Below are 16,454 nucleotides of genomic sequence, written 5' to 3'. Positions count from 1 at the left end.
TGGGGTATTCTTTCATTAATCTTATCCCCAGTTACTAGCCAATCTGATGATAGATACGTACGAAGCCACAACTGAGCGGTCACCAGTCAATTGCAGAGTATGTTGAGACATAAACTGATTTGTTGCCAATCAATGTCAGGGCACTGATGTATCAGGCAACTAATGATTGGTCGCAGGCCATATACACACTGTATAAAGAGTGAATTGATAGTCAGTTGATAGAAGGGCAAGATAGTGTCAATGGATTTAGCACTGGAAAATGTGAGGAAAAAATATTGATATTCACACGGACTGATAAATTTGCACCTCCAGTCAATCCAATTTATGAAAATGAGAAACTATATGGCTATGGGATAGCTTTTAGGATGGCATGTAGCATGTGGAAACGCAGATTTAGACGTGTGTCATTGAACACAAACGATCATCAGAGTCCAAAGAGAATGTGAGACGGGCATGGGAGAGTGTCTTTTTTGACAGAGCGCAAGGGTGTTTTCACAGGAGTTTAATCTGTCAAGAAGACTGAAGTATTACACTTACAAGTAGTACACTTATCCACTATAAAATAGAATAAACATATGGCAGAGGCTGTGAGAAAAAAAGACACCTCAAGGAGTGAATGGGGAAATCAATCTGGACTACTCATTTTATGTTATGATTTATTTCCCTTGGAGGATTCACTGGCCAAATCAATCAATGCTCAGCATGATAAGAAAACAGAGAAGACAGCATAAATCCATTGGATCAATGCACAGAACCGCAACTAAGGATTCCATAACATAAATACCGCAAAGAGATGTGAAATTAAATTGATTTTTTTTTTAAAGATCTGTCCCTTAACATGTTCGTAAATACAGTCGTGCCTTGAGACAAATTACTTTAGTTAGGAGTTTTAAAGAAAAAAAGAATAGTGATCATTTTCACTTTGTCTTTATTTTATACAAAAACAAGCAGTTTGGCAGAGACTAAACAATTTTACAGTCAAGTTGAATATGCAATTGAAAGAAGCATTTAAAACAATGACATATTGTACCCTTTTGTCAAATAGATTAATGCTAAAACAAATTCGCAACTATGTGTCTAAACCAGACTGCCCACTTGCCAAATATGAAAATATTAAATGTAGCCTAAAAATGGCTGCCAGCGCACCAGTCAAATTGGACGGGATGTCTATCGCAGTCAATAGAAGTGAATAATGTATTACTCAAAATGATTGACACATTAATCGCAAAGTTCTGTTTCGCATATTTCGGATTGTGTCACCCAAAGTACTGGCTTGCCTCCACTGGTCTAAACCACATCTCTTCAAGACAATGATAGGCTCACTTAGTGCAAAATAGGCTTCTCGTAAGGTTCATACTTTTCAAATTAACGTCATTCCCAGCTTCTGCTCTCACCTCAGGGCCAAGAAAGCCCAGCCTCACTCTTACAGTGGCTATGAATCATCGTTAGGCTGCTGATAAAGAATGCGATTAAAAGAACGCGAGTGTTTTGCAGAGCTCCGTGGGCTGCGGTGGGAGGTTTCCCATTAGAGCACATATGAGATTGCGTGTCGGCCAGGATAAGCGGCCGCTCTGGAAATATAATAATGATGAATCTTCTTAATTGCTGGGTGCCGCACTCAATGCGGAGAAACACAAAGGTGCAGTGGCTTTGTTTACCTGCTCATGTTTACATTCTAATAAGAGGAAGAGCAAAATGGCATGTCTAGTGGCATTCAACGATGTCGAGTCATAATGGAGAAGAATCAGAGTACCAAACCGGTCGTATTTATCGTTGTTAGCTGTGAGCCGGAATGGCCCGGTGCCCCATAAAAGCATTTTCCTATTAGGGGACAAAAGCAAGATTAAAATTGAAAATGTCAGAGATATTTTAGTGATTTTTACATGATTCTACCTGCCACTAATAAATATGTAGGGGAGAAGATAAACAACCTTGCTTGAGGCTAATCAACAAAAATGCAATGCGATACTTTTGTAAAGTGTTAGCCATTCCACTTATACAAAACAGTACGGTTGAGGATAGGCAAGGTAAATGGTGATTTCCTACAATAACGAGAATATCATGACTCATGATTCAGTGTATGTGGGATCATTTATATGGGGACTCTTCGGAATACCATGAATCAAACTATCCATTATTTACAGTGCTGCCCTCTTTTGGCTTTTGACTTTGACCGAGAAGCAGACACCGCCCTGATTAGCCAGCCAGTATTAAAGAAAATCGCCTTCAACGTCCATCAAAATGAAGACTCAGAATGGACTGGTTCTCATTGGATCACAAGGCACAAAAAAACAACTAGTTATATTCACATCTATGTACAATTTAAAGTGAAATCAAAGAGGAATTTGAGCAAGTACAACAATGGTCACGGGACAAAATCAGGTTATAGGCAACCGACGGATTGGTACCTCAGATTACGTATTCATAGTCACACCTATGTTGGGGGGTACGCTAAATAAGAAATTGGGATTTAAAAAAAAAAGATGCATACAAAGGAATCCAGTGGGTAAGAGAACGCCATTGACTACTGGTGGGGGAGTACATTGAAAGTGAGGAAGAGCGTAGGGAGGAGGTTGCTTACGCTCAGAGGCTGGAATAAACATGATTAGAAGTGGTCAGATAGGCTGTGAAGGGGAGCATGAAGAGTACAGTGAGACAGAGCAGGGGAAGGTGGGCACCCCTGAAGGGAAGCTCTCAAGTGTGTGTCATCTCCTGGCAGCTGGAGTTTAAGCCAAAAGAGCTGCAATCCATTACGGCAACAAAGAAAGAATGATTAATGGTATCTTTTTGCATACCTTTTTTTAGACACTACGATGGCACATTTGCATTTTTTTCACAACAACACTTAAAAGTTTTAAGGTCACCCAGAGATTCACGGTTTCCATGAAATCACAGCTAATACACTAAATTGGAAAAAGGAAAAAAAAAAAAAAAGTCTACTTTTTTTTCTTTGTCCGCTGTCATTGTTTTAATGTTGGGTGGCACGATGACTGACTGGTTAGCACACCCGCCTCACTGTTCTGAGATCGAGTGTTCAATCCCAGGTTCGGACCTTCCCGTGTAGAGCTTGCATGTTCACCACCCTGCGTGGGTTTTCTCCAGGCATTTCAGTTTGCATGGGAGGCTGATTGACTACTCAAAATTGTCTGTATAGGTGTGAGTGTAAGCGTGAACGGTTGCTTGTCTAAATGGGCCCTGCGATTGGCGGGTCATCAATTCTTTGTTTCTGATTTAAGAGTTGAAGTATGCAGATTCAAAAGTTACACCCCAGTTTTACTGTGTGAATTCAATGTCTGGTGGTTGATAATTAACAGTGTTGATTTGGTGCAAAGGTAAAGTACACCTTGTTCCTTACTCTTTCTGAAATTGTGTTATAACTGCCGTGAGACGACCATGATGTCTTTCATTATAGGTGGGGTGCACTAGTTGTACGAGGCAGAGAAAACATCGGCAAGTCATTTGGGCAAAGAACATATTTTGACCTCACACTATACTCAAAGTCATTGTCCTGGTTCATATACTAAATGGTTAACACTTTTTATTTTCAAGTGCTAATCAAAACAGGCAGATACTTCATTTGTGTATTCTTCAAACATCACCACAATGCTTTATATATTGATTTAATAATGGATATCAGAAACTGTGTGGTCAAACGATACGATTAAAATGCAATTATATAAAATACTTCTTACACCGGATTTAATGCCTAAATTACCTGTACTGTACTTAAACGGACTGAATTGGTTTAGAAATGTATTTTTGCCCTTTTGTGGCAAAAGGTTCCACCTAAGTTCAGATACTTTTTTATTGCTCAAGTACTCTGGCTTCATCTGAAAATGTTCCCTTCTTCAATTCAATCATTTATTCTCCACAAGACATAGTGAATGGCGAGCAAACCCAGCTGAGCACCCGATAAGAGCCAACGCTGCCGTGTGGGTACGGCAAGGTGCGGCAAGTGGATTTTCTTCTAATGTCGACGCCAAAAGACAAGACCTCTACTATCAGCCGTAGCGAGCCCTCAGCTGGTGCTCATCGCCCACACGGCTGTCGACCCTGTCACCAGCTCAGTTGGAAATGAAAGGAGAAGTGATGCACTTTCTCAGAGCTTTGACTTAAAAAAGCAATCTGCCGCTTTTTGGTATCGCCTCCGGTTTAAACTCTTGCTCGACTGAGTGAAGTGCACAAGGTTGCGGACTTTCCTGCACAGCCATCTGATTTATTCTCAAGGCTCAACATCTAATGTGAGCGAGAGATGAATCACTTCATAGTTCAGGGAGTCCACCGGGAGCTGTCCCTGGTGCTGATAGCACTCAAAGTCCTCCTGTAATGTTATGGGTCTAGCTGACCCAAATAAATGCTGCACAGAAGATAGCTCAGGACGAAAATGCTCAATATTTGGGTACCTGCCGTATATTTTGCAAAGCAAAGTACAAAAGGGCACGATGTGTTTATCAGCTTTTAGTGCAATTACCTATAATTTCCTTCCGCTGCCTTCCTTATCCGTTTGTTATTGCTTTGAGTGGCAAATGTACATTTTTAGAACAGCTGTTCTCTTTTGATGATAACGTTGTTGGTATGAGCTGTACCAACTGGAACCTTTCAAAACAATCATTAAAACCACTACTTACACTATAAAATGATTTCTTTAAAAATTCTCTTGAACTTTAAACTCAAATTAATGTAAAAACCAAAAGCATGATTCTTTCTGAAGTAAAATTGTATCCTAATGGACATTTTGTTGAAATGTAAAATACACTTCTAAAATATGGTACCGGCTGTATATTTTTTTCAACCAGCACATGGCAGAATATTAAAGTTATTTTGTGTTCAATTTCAGTAAAAAGCTGAGTACCGTGTTGCTTTGCATTACTTGCACAATACCGCTACCCAACGGCAGCACAGCCACAATGCACAATTCAACCCTTTTTTGCTTGACTTGCTAATTTCATTTTCTGAACCGCTTACCCTCACAAGTGACGCGGGGGGTGCTGTAGCCTCTCCCAGCTGACTTTGGGCACGAGGCGGGCGACACCCTAAGTTGGTGGCCAGCCAATCGCAGGGCAGGATGTGACTGACAACCATTCATAGCTAGGGGCAATTTAGAGTGTTCAATCAGCCCACTATGCATGTTTGTGGAAACAGGAGCTTCGCGTTTTGGCTCAGCTTCTTTTTCACCGCGACGGACCGATGCAGTGTCCGCATCACTGCAGATGCCGCACAGATGCACCCGTCGAACTCCCGCTCCATTTTTCCCATCACTCGTGAACAAGAGCCCAAGATACTTAAACGCCACAGTACAAGCATTGTGGGCTGTCAATATACAAGTTATTTCAGTAATGGCTGTGGATTTTTCACATTTTCAAGTCATTGAGAGACAAAAAGCATGAAAAGGTAATGTGTGTGCTAACTGGATAAAGTTGAGATATTCACAAAAAACAAGTTCGTAAATTCCGCTCAAAACATGCCAAATGTCTCGTTGGGAGTAAAAGAATTCCCTAATGATATCAAACTCCTCAAAAAGTATCTGTAAATATTGAGAACACCATTTGAGAAAGTATTTTTTTATCTGTCGTGTACATAATGCTGCCCCCTTACAAAAAAAAATCTTGATGTTGAGCAGACAATTTTCAGTCCAATAGTATTGATTAGTTTAGTCAGTGCCATGTGACATAAATGACGATTGCATTATTTTCCATTTCAGTTGAGGTACAAACAATTTTAAACTTGTCTATATGCAATGGCTCTAAAATTTTTGTTTGGTGGTATTTCAATCCAAATGATCGTAACACACTCATCGCAAGTGTCCCTTGCGTACAGGACAAAGGCGAATTAGGCGAAGGGCATCCTCATTTAGGAGACAGTACGGCTTTAACTCTTCCTCTGGGAAAACCAGCTCATTAAATACGTCATTTTCCACCTGTTTTAATTCAGCCTCGGAAAACCGCAATGAATCCGACAAAGCAGGGGAATCACTGTTCAAACTGCAGAGGATTAGAGAGTCGCTGTCAGACACGCTGAAATCAATGTCATCAGACATTGAACAAGCGGAAATCATGTTGGATGAGCTTATCATTGCCTTCTTATTGGTAAGCCGGCTCGGCATTAGGGATGCGCCGCTGAACTTCAGGATCTCCAGCGGAGCAAAATTGCTCTGGCTCAGTTGACTAAACGGCACGGAGTACTCCGTCAACATTTCCTCCGGGACGGTGCACGCAAAGTTGAACCTACTTATGTCCAAAGAGTCTCGCTGGCAATTTTTCCTCGGGGTGAGAATCTCTCTGGAATTGGCCAGAACGCAATCAACACTGTCCGTTTCCATATTCTCCTCCTCAGATGAGGAATCTTGATTAAAAGAGATCTTGTGGTTCTTGGTTGAGCTCCCTGGAGAGTCAAAAATCACTCCTCTGGGCACGAGTGGTCTGGAATTTTGGCACAGTAGGTTGGCTGGGGATTTTTGCCAGTTTTCTGGTTGCCGCCTCATGTACTGTTGCACTGACTGAGGCACAAGGACTTGGTGCAGTTTGAAAGGTATCAATTTCGATAGGCTTTCTGGAATGCCATTGCCAACAATGGGCATCAAGGAGGAAGGCTTGAGTCCAGAAACAAAGTCTACAAGACCCTGATAGGACGAGTGGTCCGAATAGGGCACCACGTGCAGTTTGGGATGAAAGATTTTAATGGGTCTGCTGGTGGGAAAGATGGCTAACGTGGGTTGTTCGCTGTTCCACTGACAAAGAGCTGCAAAGGTAATTTCTCTTTGCTCGACAACGCGGACACGACCGGCGCCTGGTTCCGTGGTAAACACGTCAGGTAACTCGAGCAATCTGAGGATCTCCATTCTGTCCACGCTTACCTCGATCCAAGTTTGAAAGTCCATGGCCAGCTGTACCAGGAGAGACTCTTTGCCAAGGCCGTAGAGACCTGTAAGGTCATGCAGTTATAATATTACCACAAGATAATATTGCATCATTAACCAACATTAGCAACATCTAAATGAAGAAGGTGTTCTTTGGGGGTGTAGTTACATTAAAAAATGCCATGGACTGAGTTACCTAGGACAACATTATGGTCTGGGTGTTCATGGATGATGTCCTTGATTTGTTTGGTGGCGTCCTCTCTTGGTGGGATGCTGCGGTTGGGGTCACAATTGGTGTTATCCAAGTACAGGACATCGATATTCGCTTTGGTTGCCAGGCAGATTTCACACAGCAGAGACGGGGAATATCTGAAGTCACCTAGCATTTTAAAGCAGCCAGTAATTAAAGATGTACTAGAGAATGTTTCAATTCCAGTCTGTTCTGAAGCTGAACCAATATTAAAATATGGCTGTAGTAATTCTCTCTCTCACACACACACACACACTTTCAATTTCTGCACCATATTTCTGCAGTTCACTGATTCCGATCTTCTGAAATGAAGGGATTGGTCTAATCACTTCATTTCAGAAGATGACAATCAGATCAGTGACAAAGATCGGTTTCCAAATCAGCACAATACACTCACCAGTGTAAAGTACGGTGCCAAAGTAGCCTTGGAAAAGGAACATGACAGCGCCTGGACAGTGGTTTGCGTCAAACAAGGTGACGGTCAGGTTTTCTTTGCCAATGTCATCCAGGGGCAGGACGTATGAATCCCCCACTTCCAACGGATGGATCCATTTTTCTTTAACCTACACAAAGAGGTTTTAAAATAATAATAATTACAATATGATGCGTGTTTTTTTGAAGGTGGGAGGAAACCGGAGTACTCAGAGGAAACCCACGCAGGTCCGAGGAGAACATGCACACTCCACACAGGTGGACGAGAGCTGGATTTGAACCCAGGACCCCAGAGCTTTGAGGCCGACGCGCTAACCAATCGCCCCACCGGGGCCCCCACAAGAAAGTTTCCTTACCTGCAATTTCTTTTTGAGTAGAGATGCTGTCAGAGGAGAGCAATAAATGGGTCTATCCGCCCATGTCGAAGTCAGGCCGACCGTATGGTCGCTGTGCATATGCGTCAGGAAAAAGAGTCTGCTCTCTGGACATCTACGAACATGCCAGAAGTCCACAGCCAGTGGAGTCTTGGGGATGATCTTGCCATTGGACATCTTAAAAAAACCGAACCAAGTAGCTGTCGTTTGTTGCCTCGTCTGAAACTTGCTTTGCTAAAACGCTTTGAGCGCCACGGCGGCGTTTTGTAGCCTTCAGAAAAATATGTTCTGCTAAAGCCGTAGGGGGCAAGGTAATCGAGTTTGATTCCTCCAAAACATCACAGTATATAGATCGCCACGCTTCAGCCCGCGCAACTTGTTTTCAATTTAACCACACACTACGTACGACACGCCCACTCCAGTCCGGAATTCCGTCGCATATTGGTTACGTAGCTATATTGTTGCCAACCTTGAGGCGATTTAAATGCATCTAACACTTTTATATTCCACTTTGTATGTGGAATAAACAACTAAAATGACTAATGCTTACGACACCACATGTAAACTGACAAATGTTTCCACTCACTTTACTAAACGTTAAATGACACAGTCGCGTCTTGCTTTCGTCATTGTCTGTCCTCGATTTGCACCGCTTTCATTTTGAACAATCAAAGAACATCACAGAGAAGTGTAGTGGCCTCTTTTGTGGCCAAAGAACATACAGTCGCTTTATTACTGCAAAAAGAAAACTGACTAATATAATGAAAAGAGCATCACATTCAAATGCAGTGATATGCTTGTCCACACGAGGGCGACATGCGAGAAGCAAATATATGTAGGCCAGTTGCAGGTCATCTGGGTGTTTTAAAAAATGTATTTGAAGTATTTTTAAACAACAGAATGACAGCCTCTCTGCTTTCTTTGTATTATTTAATTATCTTGGGTCCATTTTCTTCGTGCCTTTTCCTAAGAGGGCAAGCGACTATTTTAAATAATTAAAAATATAACTAAACCCTGGAGCATGTTCTCATTGTGTCAGTGTGTGCGTGTGTGTGTGTGTGTATATATGTATATATGTATATATGTATATATATATATATATATATATATATATATATATATATATATATATATATATATTTTTTTTTTTTACTTATAAATACTCTTTTATAATTACCAAAATTAGTCACTCACCTTATAAGAAGGCTAACTCACTTAACAGAGTGGCTGTGATCATGTTTCAGTATTATTGGTGCATGATATCAAACCCATTTTGACTGGGAAGTCTGGTATCAATCATGCACTGTTTGCCTCTCTCAAAATGGAATGGAAGTCTGGCTGTCAATGCCTCTCAATTAGTTAAATGAGTGCCCTACGAGGGGTTAAAGTGATGATTGTTCTTGCTGATTTACTACTATTTTCCTTTGCAAGCTTAAGCACATGCATCATAATATATCAAATGCCTTAACACATGTACAGCATGGAGATGCGTTGTGATGCCGTTTTATTTGACCAATGTGCAGATGAATCCCTCTCGTGCTCAGCGTCTTTTTCAATATCTGTAAAAAACGGGGAGTGAAGGTGGCATAGTATATCTGTAATTTCGATTAGGGAGCGGTTACAACCAAATGGGGGCGTTACTATGGTGACAGCACTCTACAGTGGTCCAGCTCCCCAGGATTCCCTTTATAGCTACTACTTCCACAGTACTATAGTATACTCACTTTATCAGGATTACACCTGCTAGTGTCTCTTTTACTGGATCGAGTGCCCTTTGCTCCAGCCCCTGAAGCCCATGCATCACTGTCTGTTTTATAGCTAATTATTTGACTCAACACTGCACATATGAGAGGAGGAGGATGGGAGAGAGCGAGAGGGGAGAAGGGGGGTTGGTGGAAGCTTGTTACCGCTCATATCTCATCCTTGCTGAGAACTAGTACAGTCAAACACTCTATAGACTTGTCGCGCACACTGCATATGGGCAAAGAAATTGAGATGAAGGAGGGTAGTTGGCCGAGTAATGAAACGTAAATAGCTGCACTTTATTATTCAATTGGTCCTGCTTCATTTCACTCCCCTAGCAAAAGAAAAAAAAAACAATATGAATGAATGCAGTTGACTTTTCTCAGAGGGAAACATTTTTGGAAAAGAAGCATGCCCAACACAGAAAATTAGGATTCTTTAAAAACATTACTCTTTATTCACATCCATATCGCTTATATTCACAAGTATGCTGGAGGCTATCTTAGCTGACTATATGCAGAGGCGTGGTACATACTTTGCTGACACCATTACTTTCTTTTATCCAGGTGTGTTGCTGTATATCTTGGAGCATAGGGATTCACTGCACTGTATAATAATGATTCTGAACTATTGATCCAGCCCATGGTGAGAACTCTGAGCACATGCTGATTAGTGTGTTGATGCTTGTATGGATAGAAGCATGAAGGGGTCAGCTTCCTTGGGCTTGCATTTGCATGCAGAGTAAAAGAAGCCCAAGTGTCGTCAAGCAGCCGCAGTGACAGCAAAGAAGATGGCTCTTGTCAACACTGTTCCCAACCACGTTTCTTCTGGGCCATTTCACCCAACGTTCTTCTTTAAAGCAATGACAAGTCCAGCGACTATTATTAGTCAAATTTTTATTTTTTATTTCTTTTATGTAGTTTGAATCTGACATGCAATGCTCGCATGAACAAGTTGGTGTAAGAAAAGTGCTACTTTAGAAGTGTTTAACAGTTTGATTGGGTTGTTCGTTATTAATGACAAATCTGATGTCTGTCTATTCAATTAGTGAAGTTAAAAATGGATTCAAGTCGGAAATAAAAAAAGTAAAAAAAAAAAAGAGTATTCTTTTTAAGGCCATTTTATCCGGATTTCCTTTCAATTAGTTTCTTTGAATTATCTTCCTCCTGTGTCGCTGTACATCGAGCTTTGAAAAATGATGAGCAGATTATATGTATTAAAGCCATTCATCCGACGCATTGCATTGGCATGCTTGGGCATTTATATTTCTCAGCAGGCATAATGTCTTGCAGGTGTTTACACACTCCTCACACAGATATTTATAGCTTTGTATAAGAAGCCGAAGAGGTCCTTCGGGAGGTAAAGGGTCCATTGCTGGGTAGAACATGCTGGTGGAAGACACATTTCTCATTACGTCTCCCGTCGTTGCAATGTCATTCCCTTCTTCCCTTCCGCAGCTTTCTGCTGACCAAACCTAATTTAAACGGACCGCAAAATTATTGGCGTTAAGTTTGAATTGATTACAGTCATGCTTTAACCTTTGACGAGTGAGCTGAGTGGACGGCGGCTGCGGCACTTCGTACACTAAACTGTAATAAAATGCGTGATGCATAATTGATCAGAAAGGCCCTAGTGAGCATGTTCCACAGGGTCACTATATACGTATTTCACTATTTCCATGTGCATGACAAATGATGTACATTATGCATGTATGGAACAGTGGAGGAAAAGGCAGTATTTAGAGCAGAGGCGAGGGAAGACGTCCTTATCTAACACTACTGGCCTTCCTTTACCGAATTCCGCATTCTCTGAAATATTGCTCTGTTCGGATGATTCTAGTTTGAGGTGCTGATGCTCAATTAGGCGAGACGGTTCATTTGCTGTGAGCAACTTCCAAGTGAGTTAGTGTCATGCACTTGTGGGGTAAGGAGGGTGTGATGGCCAAATATGGTTTGGTGCTATTACAGGCAACTTGAGGACATGCATTCACTCAACCTCTGCAGGTTGAAGTCCTCTCTAGAGTCAATAAATCCTTCAGTTATTTAGGGGAATTCTGGTGCATAGTGGACATAAAAAGTCTACACACCCCTCTTTCAAAATGTGTGTGTGTATGTGTATTGTGTCTATGATATTTCTCCAATAAAGATAATCCTTACTTTTTCCAAAAGAGCACAGTATCAATGTAAACTAGATTTTAGAAGGAAATGCAATTTAAACCCAGCAGACCTAGCTTCACTTTGATGGAATTCCAATCTTGATAAAGCCAAAAAATAAGGCCATGAATTATGAAATAAGGAATATAAAGGCTGTGCTACTCACTTAGACAACAGATAGAATGAGAACACGCTCATCATTTGCAAATAGAGGAGGGTAGGGAGTGTCGAGAGATTGAGTCTCATAACAATATATGAGTATAAATTGTTTCCTGTTGACATCTCATCTCTGTTTATGACGAGATAGCTTGAAGCCATTTTAAATGAGTGATGGGTGAGGAAATACAGGCAGACTCAGAATAATTTTTCTTAATCATTATCATTTTGACTAACCAACTTTTTGAGACCGTATGTCATTAACTCAAATGTGGATTCCCGCCGTGCAGTGGAAAGCGATTGATGCCTCTTCATGCAGCTCCATTTGGGCTGACATGAAAGACGTGTCTTGCGCTTTTTTCTCCAGGATTCTGCTTCCCTCAACCCTTCTGTTATCATTTCCCACTCTATTTCATCTTTCTTTGTGCCTTTTTTGGCTTTAAAACAAAAAGGTACAGTGTGCAGTCTGGATTTATTAGATGAATTAGGTATGATATTCTGCAGTGTTTCATGGTTTTATGGGATAATGCAAGTGTCTAAACTTTTCTCCCTGAGGGCTGCTTTCAGAAAATTCAGAACACGCAAGGACCAACTTAAAATCTTTCCACCTGAAATATGATGTCCAACTAACGAGTTTTTAAAATGTATTTTCAATATCAATTTGTCAAAACGGATTGGACATTTATCAACATCAATGGGATGATGACTCAATGCCAGCTTTCCAAATTGAAATTGATTTGCTGTCTACAACTGTACATGAGTTAAGAGCTACAAGTAACAAAATAATCAAACTATTTGAGGATATTCCAATATATATACACTTATATTTACACGACTGAGACAAACTTTGGAGAACAAAGAGAATTTAGTCATGCAAAATAATATAATTAAATTCTACAGTTTTCTACAATTGTTCAATATGCTGTCAGATTCGACCCCTGAACTACGGTACTCGGACATTTCGTCGAAAGACGTTTGGTCCCCGGACGTTTGGTCGACCGGACGTTTGGTCGACCGGACGTTTGGTAGACCGGACGTTTGGTATAACGGACGTTTGGTAGAACGGACGTTTGGTCGCCGGGTTGTTACTGTTGAAATCAGCTCTCAAAATTATAATCATGAGAGAGAGAGAGTTTAATATCTAAATATCTAATATCAAAATATCAACAGTAAACTCTCGGTCATGATTTGACAGCGAGCGAACCCGGCGACCAAACGTCCGTTCTACCAAACGTCCATTCTACCAAACGCCCGTTCTACCAAATGCCCGTTCTACCAAGCGTCCGTTCTACCAAACGTCCGTTCTACCAAACGTCCGTTCGACCAAACGTCCGTTCGACCAAACGTCCGGTCGACCAAACGTCCGGTCGACCAAACGTCCGGGGACCAAACGTCCGGGGACCAAACGTCTTTCGACGAAACGTCCGGTCACGCTGAGGGTACAAGAGAGGCACTGTTTAAGTGACTAGTTTGCGAATAGTTTCATCTAGTGTTAAAGATGAGGAATGCAGGCTGAATTTAAGCTTCTTGCGCAGGCCATATTTAATGATGCTTTCATCATCTGTTGTGGGCTGTTAAAAACTGGGCAAGGGATGGTGTCGGCCTGCGACCTCTAGTTTAGTCACGGCTGGTTTAATGGTTTAAACTTTAAAGTAACGTTGAGGCTGTCTGTGGTCTTGCTTCAGTGCCAGGTGGGCACTTCTGACTCTTTGTTAAAATTTAACAATAATTGTCAAATTAATAAGGGGATATCACGTAACACCTTTATAACAGTTATTTCGCATGTTGAAATTACGATAGGAGAGAAGAAGGATAAAGTAGTATCCAATATCTAAAGGTCCATGAAAGCATGGAGTCATTCTACGGTAAATGCAAAGGTCAAGGGAGGACTGGTTGCCCACGGCAGTGTTAGTTGGTGGGGGCAAAAGATGTCACCGCATGTTCATTCTTTCCCGAGGAGCATTTCACCACAACAAGACCAGAGCGTGAAGAAAAAAAGCAGCACATTATATATATTTCATTGTGTTTAAACAGGACTTTGCTGGAAAAAAACCCAACCACAGTTCAGTTTTTTCTGTTAACAGTTAAAGCAATCTCATTTATTAAAATTCAAATCATCTGTTGAAGCTCAACACTCCAGACATTGACAGCTGTGTTGAAAATGTTACCAGAAGATAATAATAATTGCTAGGATTTTTCGTGCGTTTTTTGAGGGACCCACTGATTCTCAATAATAATGAATGTGTTAATCTTACCTTTTTTGGGACGTAACAGTACTTCTGTATTGTTTTGAAACGCAATTCTTCTTAGTGTAGTTGCCAATTTGAGGGGGAAAAATGGGTGTTCATGTAAATGAGCCAAGCTGTAAAAAAAATGAAAAATTGAGAAGGGCTCAGCTACAAGATCATGTTGAGATACCGTAATCAGCAAATACAATATTGATTTGTTTCTTTATTTTAAACTTTAGCAGGGAGCTAAGCAGCCACTCCAGACATATACAACAATTTCTTTAAATATCACATTCATATTGCCAGCAGTGTAAAATTTCGTTATGAAAACCTAGGGCGGCCATTGAAAATCTGACACAGAGCAGAACATGACTGAAAAAAATGGATGTATGATAACTTTTCAGGGCATGGTTCCCATTTGTTTCAATGAAGAAAAAAGGCTTCATCTCCTTTCCGGACGCATTTCTAGGCCGCAACAACATGTCAGCATGTAATGCTAATTGATAGGCTTCGAGGGATCATTTTCAGTGTGTGAAGAGAAACTGGCACTTATGTAGGGAGCGAGCCAGGCTGCTTATCTGACACTTCTTAAATTCATAAGCAGAGAAAGGGTCAGATATGGAATTTTCTATTGCTCGTTAGTAGTTCATGTCCATTTTTTCACTGAGATACTAGGAGAAGAGAAAGTGTTTGGCTGAATAGGCCTGTTTGTTATTTCGAATGTAGAACAAAATTCCAAAATGCCCAACACTTAAAAATCACCATTATTATTTGTTGATGTATCATTATCATTACTGAAGCTTCTAGTCAAATAACTTAATTTGATTTCATGAACTGAAAAAGCTCAGCCGCACAGCAAATTGCTGCTTTGCGGCTCAATGGCTTAAGTGCCGAGGCTTCCTAGAGCACTAAATGCACACAAAAAGCAATTTCCAATAGTGAGGATAACTAGCTGGGCTTTGTCTTTGTGATCCCTGTGTACATATTCACACCCGGAAACCCTATAGTTCACTTTTATATTGTAATAATGTATTTTGCAAGCGACCCATGATTTGACCACAAACCTATGCATGTGGAAGCATCATTCACCAGTTTTGAATTAGCTTTTTCCTCCAAAAACTGAAATAAAACTTTCAACAAAGGAAATGCTGATTGTTATCATCACAATAAAGTTTCAGAAAGCCGTGCTATTCATCAGTCCAAGGTTATTTATCATTGGAAAAAAACGTTGTCCCTGTTGCTACTCTTCCGAGGAGTGTTTGTCTTGTAATGACTGCAAGAGTGCATCTCTGAATGCCCAATGAGGTGGAGCAGAATCCTAATGTGTTGTCTAGGGTAAATACATTTTCCATTATGCACAGTGACATGCATATGATTTGGAGAAAAAAAATCACATTTATTTGATATGGTATTCATTTTAGAAAACAAGTGTTTCATATTTTTGGGATTTAAATGGAGATGCAATCACAGACATCTAGGTCATTCTGTATAATTTTCGTCGCAACTATGTAGTGCATTAATCATTGAAATGAACAGCCGGCACTCTGGCTTTCACAGGTGGCACGTAACTTCCCGTCTTCTTCGTCTGGGAATTAAGTGATTGGTGCTGTTTACATTTATCCATGTGCCAGCTGTTGTCTCACCACTACTTTTTAGCATCTGCGAATCTTATACAAGGCCTAACATTGAATTTTGCTCTATGGGAAAAAGAGTTGATTGCTTTCACTGTTGGCCGGATCTACACTGCAGGAACAAAAAGTGAGTAAAGGTGTAATTATCAAAATGTCTCAGAAAGAGAATTGTTTATAATCATTATTATAAGCCTTAATGCTTTAACTTTGACAGATTCTGTTTAGGTAAATTCATCCTAATTTGCATAATTGTGACAAGATGAAAAATAAGATGTAGTAAAAGGTGTTTATTTGTGAATTTTTGACAAAGTAAAACATTAAAAAAAAAAAAAGATGTCTGATTTAACAATGTCAAGTCATGGATTATTGAAGATGGTGGTGTTAAACGTTGTCTCTAAATTAAAAATTTTGGCACACAAAAATGACTGTTAGGGAAAAGAGATGAATAGTTATTCATGAAATACACTAAAAGGGAGATTAGTAGATACATTGAGAGACATTCTATTCTGTTTAGACTGTACTAAGGTGTATTGGGATAGAGCCTACAAAACAGGGAATATCTGGAACACAGACAAAGAATGTTTGGATGATCGAATGTCATACGACAGGTTTTGTCCAATCAGTGTGGTTT

General features: G+C 40.5%; 1 protein-coding gene across 1 annotated transcript; it reads right to left on the bottom strand.

Annotated features, from left to right (window-relative positions):
- Positions 1 to 2,759: 2,759 nt before the first annotated feature.
- dclre1b (DNA cross-link repair 1B) lies at positions 2,760 to 8,475 on the bottom strand. Its single transcript, XM_077613215.1, has 4 exons — positions 7,895 to 8,475; positions 7,504 to 7,669; positions 7,053 to 7,235; positions 2,760 to 6,921 (listed from the first exon to the last, which is right to left on the bottom strand). The coding sequence occupies exons 1-4, from the start codon at positions 8,087 to 8,089 to the stop codon at positions 5,792 to 5,794; spliced, it is 1,674 nt and encodes a 557-aa protein (XP_077469341.1). The 5' UTR covers positions 8,090 to 8,475; the 3' UTR covers positions 2,760 to 5,791.
- Between the last annotated feature and the right edge of the window lie 7,979 nt (positions 8,476 to 16,454).

Source organism: Stigmatopora argus, chromosome 1, assembly GCF_051989625.1.
Source record: "Stigmatopora argus isolate UIUO_Sarg chromosome 1, RoL_Sarg_1.0, whole genome shotgun sequence".
Taxonomy (NCBI): domain Eukaryota; kingdom Metazoa; phylum Chordata; class Actinopteri; order Syngnathiformes; family Syngnathidae; genus Stigmatopora; species Stigmatopora argus.
This window is presented reverse-complemented; position numbering and strand designations above follow the sequence as displayed.

What these genes read in the sequence shown, in the direction of transcription:
- dclre1b (XM_077613215.1), bottom strand. Translation starts at nt 8,089, where the DNA reads ATGTCCAATGGCAAGATCATCCCCAAGACTCCACTGGCTGTGGACTTC. An exon ending in TGGCACCGTACTTTACACTG is followed by an intron (nt 7,236 to 7,503) that starts GTGAGTGTATTG and finishes TTAAAATGCTAG; the next exon opens with GTGACTTCAGATATTCCCCG. An exon ending in AGACCATAATGTTGTCCTAG is followed by an intron (nt 6,922 to 7,052) that starts GTAACTCAGTCC and finishes ATGACCTTACAG; the next exon opens with GTCTCTACGGCCTTGGCAAA.